General features: G+C 33.8%; 1 protein-coding gene across 1 annotated transcript in view; it reads right to left on the bottom strand.

Moving 5' to 3' along the window:
• The window catches only part of LOC141426398 (endonuclease/exonuclease/phosphatase family domain-containing protein 1-like), a 30,594-nt gene extending 29,249 nt beyond the window's left edge, over positions 1–1,345 (bottom strand). Inside the window, exon 1 of the mRNA XM_074085274.1 lies at positions 763–1,345. Coding sequence (XP_073941375.1) covers positions 763–1,039 — 277 coding nt within the window. The 5' untranslated portion in view covers positions 1,040–1,345. The remainder of the gene's footprint in view (positions 1–762) is intronic.
• Between the last annotated feature and the right edge of the window lie 10,748 nt (positions 1,346–12,093).

The following is a 12,093-nucleotide window of genomic DNA, read 5'->3' as shown; positions in this document are numbered from 1 at the left end:
TTTATTATCTATTGTAGTCTAGTATTAGGTATTGATTTATTGAGAAGTAGCTTTTTTCTACCATGAATTCTTTATTTATAAATATATTTTCGTTATTTTCTTTTTGTATGATGTTACATACAAAGAGATTTAAAGATATCAATACGTAAATTTAAAATCTAAAACTTGTTTTCTTGTAAATATGTCTTTATTCTACTGGATGAGTGTTACACACAAAAAAAAAATTTTAGATTTGGATTGGATGTTGTTATGTAGACAGTTTTCACTTTATGCTAAGATGCAATGGAAACTCGTCTTTTATGACAGAATATTGCTGTCCCTTGGATGTTGTTATAGACGGTTTTCATTATTATGCTAAGATCATCAATGAAAACTAGATTGCACAGTGTCCATCAACTCACAAAAGCACAGCAGGGCTACTATGAAACTCGAAACTAAGTTCCTATTGTACCATCCCTCTCACTCTCGTATTAAATAGTATAAGTGTCAGAAGGACCGCACAACACGAACTTCGAGTTTCGTTGTAGCCCTGCAGGCATTTAGGGCATAGCATTACCCATAAAACATACAAAGTTACACCTTGTTTAATTTAAAAAAAAAAAACAGAAATGATAGTAACAAAAAGGTTATTGTTATAGAACCCCAACTTCAACATATAAAATGGTAATACCACATTAAAGGCAGCATAAATATTCAATGATGCGAGAACGATCGCAGTGAGTCTTAGAGCAGTTCATTTGCATAATGCCTGATTACACGCACCTGACACCAAAGCAAGGTCGTCGACGCGCTTGAAGCGGTCAATTAACTGACGATGCAGCACTATGGCACGTGCCAGTTGCCTGTTGACTCCCGGTAGGGTCATCAGCTGCTCCTCCGTTGCCGTATTCACGTTCATCAGCTCCGGGTACTCCTCGGAAGGCGGCAAACTAAATGTATGGCTCAAACTGGATTTGTTCAGTTTACTCCGCCTAGCGAACCCCCGGAACGATCGCTGCCGACCGCTCTTACTCCTCATCGAACTCGGACTTTGCCCCATTTCGTTACCCGCCACGGCTGCCACTTTGAATCAAATATTGATCATACCATAACACCAAAATTCAGAACCGTCTAAAACCTAATAATAGATCACGTTACACAATAACACAGCGCGGTTGCGACACTTGCACTTTGTTAGTAAACTAATGTTGCACTTATCACGATAATACTAGCTTATATTAAGCACAAAATAAATATTTTTACGAACTATAAATACAAAGTGGAGTTTGCTGACACAACTTCTCCCGATCAGCCATAACCAACCACGGACAAGATAGACCACATAATGTCTTATCCGATTGAATTGACGTATTGACGTGTTGTCTACAACTGCACATGACAGCTTAATGTTGCAAGCGATGAATCAAGGTTTTCCTTTTTTTAGCTTTCTAAAAACACACAACCCATTTCCTTTACTTATTTATTGAGTTTACGCCTCCTGTTTCTTACTTTCAAGCGTTTATTATTATAGTTAGTGGCAGCCAGATGCTTAGCTTGACTACACAATAATGTTATGTATAATTGTCATGATTGCTTTAAGGCCTTTAAGTACTAATTATTTAGTCTAAATTCAAGGCAGTTTGTATTTGCATAAATTATTTCTTCTCCTTGATCCTCAATTTGCCATCAACTCGGGAACATTTTGTATGCTGGTAACCACAACGTTTCGTTCAGAAACTCTACTGGGCTACTCCGAAACTAGAAACTCGAAGTTCGTGTCGTGCGGTCCCTCTGACACTTACACTGATTGATACGAGAGCGAGAGGGACCGCACGACACAAACTTCCGAGTTTCGAGTTTCGTAGTAGCCTTGCTGGTCTTTAAAGCATTTTGATAAAAAAATCAAATACATTATCAAGTAATTAAACCAAAATCCCTTTCAAAATTGTAATTTAGTTGTTTACCAATAAAGGGATAAATCAAGGTTTATCTTTATTATACTTACATCTAAAGTAAATAGTATGTAAACTATTTTTTTAGGCCTATTCTATAAGGTTGCGGGGTGAAAACCCTCATTTTGCTATAATAAATTTAAAAAAAGTGACGTCCTGTGATTCCTAAACAAACAGTTACTTTTTAAATATAATTTTACTCGGGAAAATGTGCCGGTTTGGAATCGAAATCTTCCACTTCCAACTTTCTTGTCTTTCTTTACTCGTCCGTCCATCCATGTGACACACAGTATGAAATTTTAATATGGTAGCTGTAGCATCATTATAATTTTATTATTAGTATTTATCAGCACACGGAAATGGGTACGTGAAACTGCTAATGACTAATTTCATCGACTTACCGACTTCATATAAAAGTATACATTAGTTTTCTTGGTACCCAATAATATATATGCAAGTATCTAGTAAGACATGTGAGACTGCGAGTCCGATTGTTTTAAGTAACATAGCGTCACTACTTTTAAAAAAGCTCGTACCTTAAATTGATAGTTTTTCGGAGTGAACTTTATGTGCATTATTTGAAGGGTCGATTTTGTTGACGTATGGATTTGAGATACGAGATTTTTTCAATGTAGTGACGATATACTTATAAGTAGTAGTTACATACAGTATAACTACTTTAATGAGTTTAAAGACATCGTAGCAAAATGGATCAAAATAAAACAAATGCGATCAGAACAGTTCCGTGCTATTTATTTAAATTTAATTTCTGTACAGTGTTGCCGATAAGAATAAATAATAATCCTTCTACTGATAAAATATACAATATAAGCATAAATCACGGTTTACTTTGTAACACCGAGAAATAAATTAGGATCATTCTTGTTGTGTGTGTGTATTTTATGAGTAAAGGGATATTCACAATATTGCTGCAGGCTATGAGTAAAATAACACTACATCCGACTGTAAAGATACTATTTTACAGAGACGAGTGTGAATCCATACACTTCCACTAATAAAATGGAATAAGTGCCAAGATTATCCCTTGTGAGGAGAATATAAAAGCTTTTGTTTCTTTCAGTTCTTTATCATATCAGGGTGTATTTTAAGATTTTATGTATCTGTTTCCTTGCTAATTGAACAGTAAAGTACGACAAAGATTAAAGAAAGCCAAAAAAATTTCTAAAAACTCACTAAATCATTGGCTTGAAGTACGTGAAAAATTAAAACGGCTCAATTCCCCCATGTATACCTAGCATATTTTTTTCGGTTTGCACGCTAACGTGGACAAACCACAACAATGCCCAAACACAAGTATACTGTTCGATATTTTAACCACATTTTTTAATTCAATGTATTAAATACGTTCGTTACACTCAATATAATTGTATCGATTTTTCGCTTACGATAATTATTAATTTTTCGATTTTTTTTATTAAATAATAATTTAACAACTAAAATGATTACTAGAGTCTAACCTAAGACAAAGCGTAACAAAACTATTATTGAGAATCTAATAATAAATCACTATGCCTTAGCCAGAGTTTGCTTCAACTGTTTAGCTAATTTACAACCAAAATGGCATGCTAAGTATTATTTCTTTTAAATTCGCCAATGTCTTAAGTACCTACCCAAATTCTCATGGTAGCACTTAAATTTTATTCGCATTTCGGTCGTCATTAAATTTCGTTCAAATACGGCGAAGTAAAGTGCCACCATAAAAACCAAATCCACCCCATTACTTTGTCACAAATTCGCCGAAAATGCTAATTCCGAACTATATTGTAACGAAAAAATGTTATTTTCCCGCTTTGTGAGTAGCCGAATATAAAGGCAAACCTATGTTAACCAATTAGAAATAACATTTTATCACTGATATAATGATTTTTAGAATGTAAAATGTATCATGCTTTCAACTTATAAAACTTCTTCATCAATACAGTTCCGGTGTTAGATTTAAGTGATACTTCTAGTTCTAACTAGTGCAATCACCGGCAATAGGAAATAATACGACAAAACAGTCTAAATATTTAAAAGCAGTTCTACTTTATATATCCCCATTAGAATGTATCCAATATTTTGTGTTTGTTTTTACATATTTGATGTTATGGCCGGCGACGGTACAAGATGATGTTTAGCTGCTTTAACATGACTCAAATACATATATTTTGCGGCAATGCAGTCTAGAAATCATTAGATCAATGATAATTATAAACAAACAAACATCTTAAACAGTTGAGCATAAATTATATTAGATTATTACAAATCCCTATAATTATTTCCTAGCTGAGGATGTTACGTGGCCAATACATATTAAGAAGAATATGTGTAATAATACATTAAAAGGTACCCAAATGGCAGTGGCGTTGCACAGCTAATTAAAATTAAATTCAATATTTTGTTACTTTAAATTTTTTAAGTCAAGTGTTGTTAGTTACTTTCCACAAGTTATTGATCAGTAAAATTATTTTACTTTCAAAATCAAATAGTAATATTACGCTAATAATTTTATTATTATAATATAGGCACAACAATTTAGTGCCGCCATAGGAATACCTTTTCAATTGGATTATCACATAAATAAAGGAATATTTTTGTTCTATTAATATAAAAATCATATCACAGAAAGATGCGTTATAAAAAATGAAAACTTAAACTGTTGTTTTGACTAGTACATACAATTTTTAAAATACTTATTAGAATTTCACTGAACAAAATGTGTCTTTTATTGAATCTATGATTTTTAATTAATATTTTAATTTTGAAGCAATTTCAAATGGTCATGTAGACATTTATAGTACATACTTAATTATATTTATAATGTTACCTAGGAGGTGATTAGCGATAGAAGAGCTTGCTTACAATAGGGAATATTACGCCAAGCTCTGCGCAGGGGGCAACACCAGCGCAAATAGCCATGACAACGTCAATTCTCTTTATATTTTGTCGCCATGACGGATCGTGCATGACCAAAGAGTATTAGTACCTATAGAAATCATGACATTTATTAGTAACAAAATAACACGATATTTACATCGATAGTTACGATAGAGCTATATTTCCAAAAAAATAATTGAAATAATATGACATTATGGCATCCTACATACCTAAATTTTTTTTTGATTAACCTATTTTTGTGTCCCACTGCTGGGCAAAGGCCTATATTTTATTTAAGATACTCAAAAAACTGTTTACGGTTTGTGTTAGTGCTACACTCTGACGGCAGAAAATTGCAGTAATATTCCCTATTTGAAGTCGCAGGGATTGCAAGAAAAGAATTTACATACCCGATTTCACATAATATGCAAATTGCTCGAATTCCCGCATTTTTGAAGTGCTTGTTCAAGATATCATTGGCTGTGAACCTAACATACCAATGATATATTATGTTAACCCTAAATGAAATATTTAAGATCTATTGCATTAGTTTTATTTGCCACTACAAAGCTACAATAACATTGAATAATTATTAGAATCTGCGTGTTCGCGTAGCACACTTTTTGGCAACTTTTTAGAAGGTATTTCATTTTTAACTTTTATTATAATCATTTTATAGGATATATTCTTGTGTAATTTTCTTTATTGGGAAAATCATGCACTTAACCGGAAAAGCAAGCCGCAGTTATTAAGTCTTAAATATTTTATTTTTTCTACTTACAGCCTAGGTAACATGGTCAGCCATATCCTTTCAAATATCTTACATTTTAATACGTTACAGTAGGTACTGATAAGTAATGCGATTTAGCCACCTAACATTTCGTCCCCATTATAAAAATAGTTTTATATCCACTCTCAACACGTTCCTCCGTACAAATTCATATCAAAACTGCATCCTTAGTTTGGTTGGTTTTATGCAGAAATGTGTCAATCAAAAAAAGAAATTGCAAACAGTTAGTTTTGATGGATACATTTTTGCATGAAACTATCCATTTCTGTATGCATAAATGAGTTACTTTTCTACACAATGTGTAATTGTGAATGCGCTAAGTCGATTTTTATTTGAACTTAGACAACTTCATTGGAGCTTAAGGAAATGCAACCCGCTTGCTTCGACACCATATGATTTTTACATGCAATGCGATCGTTAGATTTTGAATAGCTTGTCTTTGACTATCTGAGGGAAATTATTAGTCTTTAGCAATATATGGAAGGAAAGTAAGTATTTTTGTTTCGCCGAGAGAAAATAATTCCTTACCATTTATTGTTTTGTAGTTTTACGAATGAGCCAATTAAAAATCTGACTTAGCCTTCACGAGGAATTGGAAAGACATTAGAAAGATTTGACAAACTTATTTTGAGTTTTGTATGTTAGAATTGTAATAAACTTACCAACTTTTTCCACATAAACGAGTTAATTTATAAAACGTAGTTTCTTGGTTTCTAATATACAAATTGTGCCTAAATGGAATAGGATTAGGACGTCGGTGAGACTTTGATATTATGCTACCTATAGCTGCTTCCTTTTGTATAAATTTATGGCACATTGGCCCTTTGCTTAGCAAATATTGTTTGTTTTAGAATTAATGTATCAAGTTAACCATTAAATTATAATAATAAAGCTGCCCATGTTATAGTTTCATCCAAATAAGTTTGTCAATTAATTATAGATAATTAGTAAACAATACCTAATCTATTATAGTTAATAAGTTATACCACGTTATACAAAACCCTCAGGTATTCATTATTTTAATAGTAACATAAATACTTAAATTATGCAACTGAAAACACCAAGTTCGATATTTTCTATTTGGGGTTGATATTTATTAGTGAGATTAAGTACTCTAAGATATGATTCGGATTTATTTCTAGCATAAAAATATAAAAGTATGCTAACGTATAGGTGGACAGTAAAATCGCTTCCTTGACTAACCTCTCGCAAAGCCGTAACAATATAGTGGCGACTAGCATGTCAGAGAAACGTCGCCTCTATACGCTAGAAGTTTTTAATATTCTTATGTTTCTCTAATGGATATTAAGCTGATGATTTGAAATATCGGTTCAAATAAATCTAGATTTATAACGATGACCTTTAATGTTGGATGAGAGATCATTATCATTTTAAAAGCCGTATGAGAGAGCAAAAAGGCAAGCAAATGTTAAATGAAACGCCATATATTACTCAATATTTTTACTATAATAATAGCATAAACCACGTTTGGAATGTTCAGTATTGCACCATGTTAAGACAAAATCCAATTTCAATAATAATAAGTTACATTCACATAAACATAAAAAGTTCTATAAACATTTTCAACTGTCTATGGTTAGGGGTTGTGAACGAGCGTTCGAAATTCAAACTTCAAATTGAAAACTTCGTATCGATGTAAAAATAAATAAATTCGTTTACAACACACAATAAAGGTCACCATTACAAATCCAGCATGTGAGAATCTATAATTTACACGTGAACATATGGAAATGATCGTTACATACAAATATATACTCATTGTACATATAAATGGTTTGTACAAATAGTGACTTCATTGTGCATAAACGTGTCCTCCCATCGCAGCACGGCCAGTCTTCATAGAAGATCACATGTTATGAAACTTCCTAATCTCAGATGATGCTTATAACCCTTGTTAAAACAACGATCAGTTTCTTAAACTGATCTAATAATCCCTAAATTTAATCAGCTACAAAAATACGTCTAAAACCCTTGTTGATTTATCGCCAATATTATAGTATCAATTTATTTTAGTAATACAGTTGATCAACTCAAAAATGCATATTTGAAATATAAATAGAATCTTTTTTTTACGCTGTTCAAGACTGACTTAGTTTTCAATATAAGGATTATTAGACCAACAGTTTATCGATGCTATCTAAATAAATACTTATTTAATATCATGAACAATTACAAACAAAAATTGTAGAGAATTATCTCGCGAGCAACATTAAAGTGTCTATTCAAATTTCAAAGTTCATAGCATAAATATCGAATTATATAAACAATACAGTGTCGCGTACTTATTTTACAATGCCACGCCGCCAACGGATGGCATTTTACCATTTTTTGTTTATAAAATGATTGCAAAAATGTATCCGCGATCCGTATGTCGGGGTCCGTGGAAGAATCTCAAGGCGTAACGCGTCGTTGAGACGAAGCGAGTGACGCTACGGGTGATGGGATAGGTTGATGCTTACCACAGCCGCATGTCTAAAAGGCAGCGTCGACAAAAGTACAAGCCAGCAATGTATTACGTTTAAACGATCGAGTCGTTCGCGGGGCAAGCGACGTTCCAGCGCGACTGTGCAGTTTGTACGCTCGCCGGTTGATAGTTTACCTGCAATAGGGAAATATGGTCTTAGTGCATTTTGATCTATTACAGGCGTTTTCAACCTTTTGGTTTTAACGGCACATTGTGCGTTAATCAAAGTTTCACGGCACACCATAAAAAAACAGTCAAGTGCGAGTCGGACTGGCGCGTAGAGTACCGTAAGAGTTCCGTACAGTATACCCGTAATATGTACCTATAAAATAACAGACAGCGAAGGCTTATTAATAGGGTCTCGGTGACACCTTTTGTACGAATCGCATACACTTCGCAGGGATACGCGGCACACCGGTTGAAAACCTCTGATCTATTATCTTACAAGTAATACGGTGAATTTATTAATAGTTGGAACTGTCTAGAAGCTTGAATACAGGCAGCCGTCCTTTACCCTTTTTGCGTGAGAAATTCTAAACACAGTTATTTCGAGATCGAGATTCCATAAAGAGCAGCAAAGACACATGTACCTACTATCAAAAATTACTGCTAAACTAACACAGCACTGATCGAAAGTAGTGAAAGCATAATTATTATAGGCAGTATCGCACGAGCGTTGAATTGAATGATTACACACACAGCTACAACATGTCGTGTATTGACAGCAGGATTTTAACATTTCTTCATCTCTGAATCACTTCACTTACGAGTACTATAATTTAATTTACCATAGTTTCACTCATTATAATAACGTTTCATCATCATCATCATCATGTCAGCCAAAAGACGTCCACTACTGGACATTGACATAATAACGTTTACCGTAAAATATATAGAAGCGAGCTATTTTTACGTTTTTTTAATATTATCTTATAGAATGAAGAAATATAATATAGGCTAATTATAGCTAAATATCAATTGTAAAAAAAAACTGTTTGAAAAAAAAATTATTTAAGAGAAATTAAATTTATTTAAAACGATATAATATAGTCAAAATACCACGCACAGGACTTATTACGCTAACACACACGAGTAATATTTACCTCGACGTTTCAGCAACACTACAGTGGCCGTGGTCACGGGTAGACTGTGCGTGGTATTTTGACTATGAGTGAAAATCACGAAAGTTTAAAACGTTATAACCACTGATGTATTAAACTGTAGATACACATATGCCAAACAAATCCCCATCAAGAATTGTCGAACTATTTATTTGTTTGTGTACAAAAAAAAAATCAGTCACCCACACTAATTAAATTAAAAGAATACGTGACGAAATTTGAAACCTCGGCTTTAAACTAAGTTACAGTTGAATTTCCGCTAGCGGCCATATTCCACAATTAATAAAATTTACGTGTGCGTAGAACTTGATCCCAACACACAAACCAAATAGAAAGATACGTGACGAAAATTTGAAAACCAGTCTTTACTCTATTACAGTTGATTTTCGCTAGCGGCAAAACTCCACAACGCTTTGACACTTGACAGCTAACTCCACAATTTCAACATACGCATGCTGCGAATATGAATGTAAGCTTATCAGAAAAAGGCAGAGGGGATTAATTTCATTGCTACTTGAAGGCGACGTTTGCAAGATTGCTTGGATGATTTGACGTTTTCTTAAGAACGGACAATTTAGGTTGTAGAACAAAGAATGCAATCGGCGGACTTTCGGAGAGGACTTTTTGTAATAAAAAGTTTTTGTCAATTAAATTAAAAAAAAATTAAAAGGTAACTTTTAAGCTAATTTTCTTTAGTCCAAATGTTTTTACCGTTTTCGAAATATTTATAATAGCAGCCGGATTAAGACTATTTTGAATGCCTTAAGCAATGCACGCCTATGCCCTCCCCCCCTTTCCCCCTTTAATCGATATTTTAAATAAGTATTTTATTACGAACGAAATATTAATATTTATGAAGACGAATAGAGAATTATGGGGGGGGGCACGAGCGAGCGGATTTTTAAACAGCCTTACCTTTTAATGTGCTACAAAAAAATGTTTGGTGCTGTTTATGTGCCCCCGAAAGACTTGATGCCCTAAGCAATCGCTTAATTTGCTTATGGGCTAATCCGGCACTGTCTATATATATATTAAATAATAAACTGACTTAACTGACTGTTGATATATCAACGAACACCCAAAACGCTGCACCTAGACCTAACTTTATGCCCCTGGTTACCGAATTATCGTCAAGACGACAAACGAGTCCAAACTCGATGTGGTCGTGTCGTTTTATCACAGAGTTCCTATGGTCACTCCGCTAGCTTTATCATCAGATCAACTCCATGTTATAATAATATTGCATTGTCATGGATTTAAGTATACATGCGTGTAAAATTTCAGCTCAATCGGTTGAAGATATCCCACTTCAAATTTGAGTTGAAAGATTCCACCGAGCAAAGCATAGTTACATTACACTGCAAATAAATATAATGCTTGTAATAAGTTTTTGTTAAAAATTTAATTTTTAATACAAGCTTTTTTGCCGAATGTAATTTTTGTTGACTGTACTTGAATTGTCGTCTAAACTACATATCTATACCAAATTTCAAGTCGGTACTATTAACTATTGAGGAGTTCCCTCCTGCAGAGACGATTCTGACAGGAACCACCAAGTTGTCACTACCAGATTATTGTATTGTCACCAATTTACATAAGTATGCCAAATTTCAAGTCGATCGGACCACTGGAAAGTGGGTCCAAATTTAGCTTCCAAGATTTGTCCCAAACAAAACAATAAATAAATAAATAAGCAAACAGGGCAAGCTACAGAAAAGCTTCTAAAAATATCGCCGAAATGTAAGCACTTGTGCAAGTATTTCGAATAAAAAAACAATTTGAATTCTCATCCTCCTTGTTCTGGCTGTTTGCTTCTAAAAACCATTGCCAGCGCACGCCGCACGCAGCTCAAAAAAAAATTGCAGGCTGTCTGTCAGACAGTTTCATTCGCGGAAATTCCGGCGGACTTCGTATGTTGTGTTTATTAAATATAAGAAGCTCGACTAGTGTGAATAAATTGTAAAACTGTATTATAAACCTTGTAAACAGTGTAAAATACTTAGTATGATTTTTTTAGTGTAAAAAACAATAGGTAAACAGTGATTAATACGGTGTAGATTTGGCGAGCGCTTTATCAAAGTTGGCTTCATTGAAAGAAAGAAAGAAAGAAAGAAAGAAAAGTTTATTTTGGCTCCAAAAATGTACCACCTAAAACTAAGACTAGAACTAGCACTAAAACTAGCATTGAGGTTTGTGGTTCATAAATTGCTTTATTAATTTTGCACAAAAACGAATAAACCACACAGTCAGACAGTCAGTACATTATATTATCGAAGCTTTTATAAAACATAATTAAAATCGTAAACTTCAAGGTAAATATTCAAACGACATTGCTACCCGTTGCTAGGCGACTCGGTAAATAAAATAGAGTGACGGCAACTCCACTACACTTTTGTTCCATGTTCTGTTGTTTATCTGTTTTGCGTTTTACTGATATGTTTTCCTGTGCGTGTGACAAAGACAGGCATTTGTCAATGTTGTGGAATTCTGGCAACGTTTATCTTTAATTAGCAATTTAGAAATGGCTTTAAAATTAATTAAAATTCAATATTTCTCTCTGATTATTAGAATTTAATAGAAAAAACAACAAATACTCGCTGAAAGTATGATATTCCATCAGATTTGTTCCGGTTTCGCGAGTGATTTTTGCACTTTTTAAAGACGCACGTGGGCATCGTTACGCTTGCACTGACAACAACGTACTGAGAAAAAGAGGCCACATTTACAAAAGTGGCGCTCATTTGGCTCGGACATATTCGACGCGCGACTGTGGATCTACAGTTTAATACATCAGTGGTTTAACGATATAAATATTTCAAGAAATTCGAACAAACGGTAAGAGAACCGTACTGGCACCCGGTATCTCTAACTACCCGCATTTGATCGCGA

The sequence above is a fragment of the Choristoneura fumiferana genome, chromosome 3, assembly GCF_025370935.1.
Source record: "Choristoneura fumiferana chromosome 3, NRCan_CFum_1, whole genome shotgun sequence".
Taxonomy (NCBI): Eukaryota; Metazoa; Arthropoda; class Insecta; order Lepidoptera; family Tortricidae; genus Choristoneura; species Choristoneura fumiferana.
Note: the sequence above shows the minus strand (reverse complement) of the source record. Positions and strands in the feature narration are given on the sequence as shown.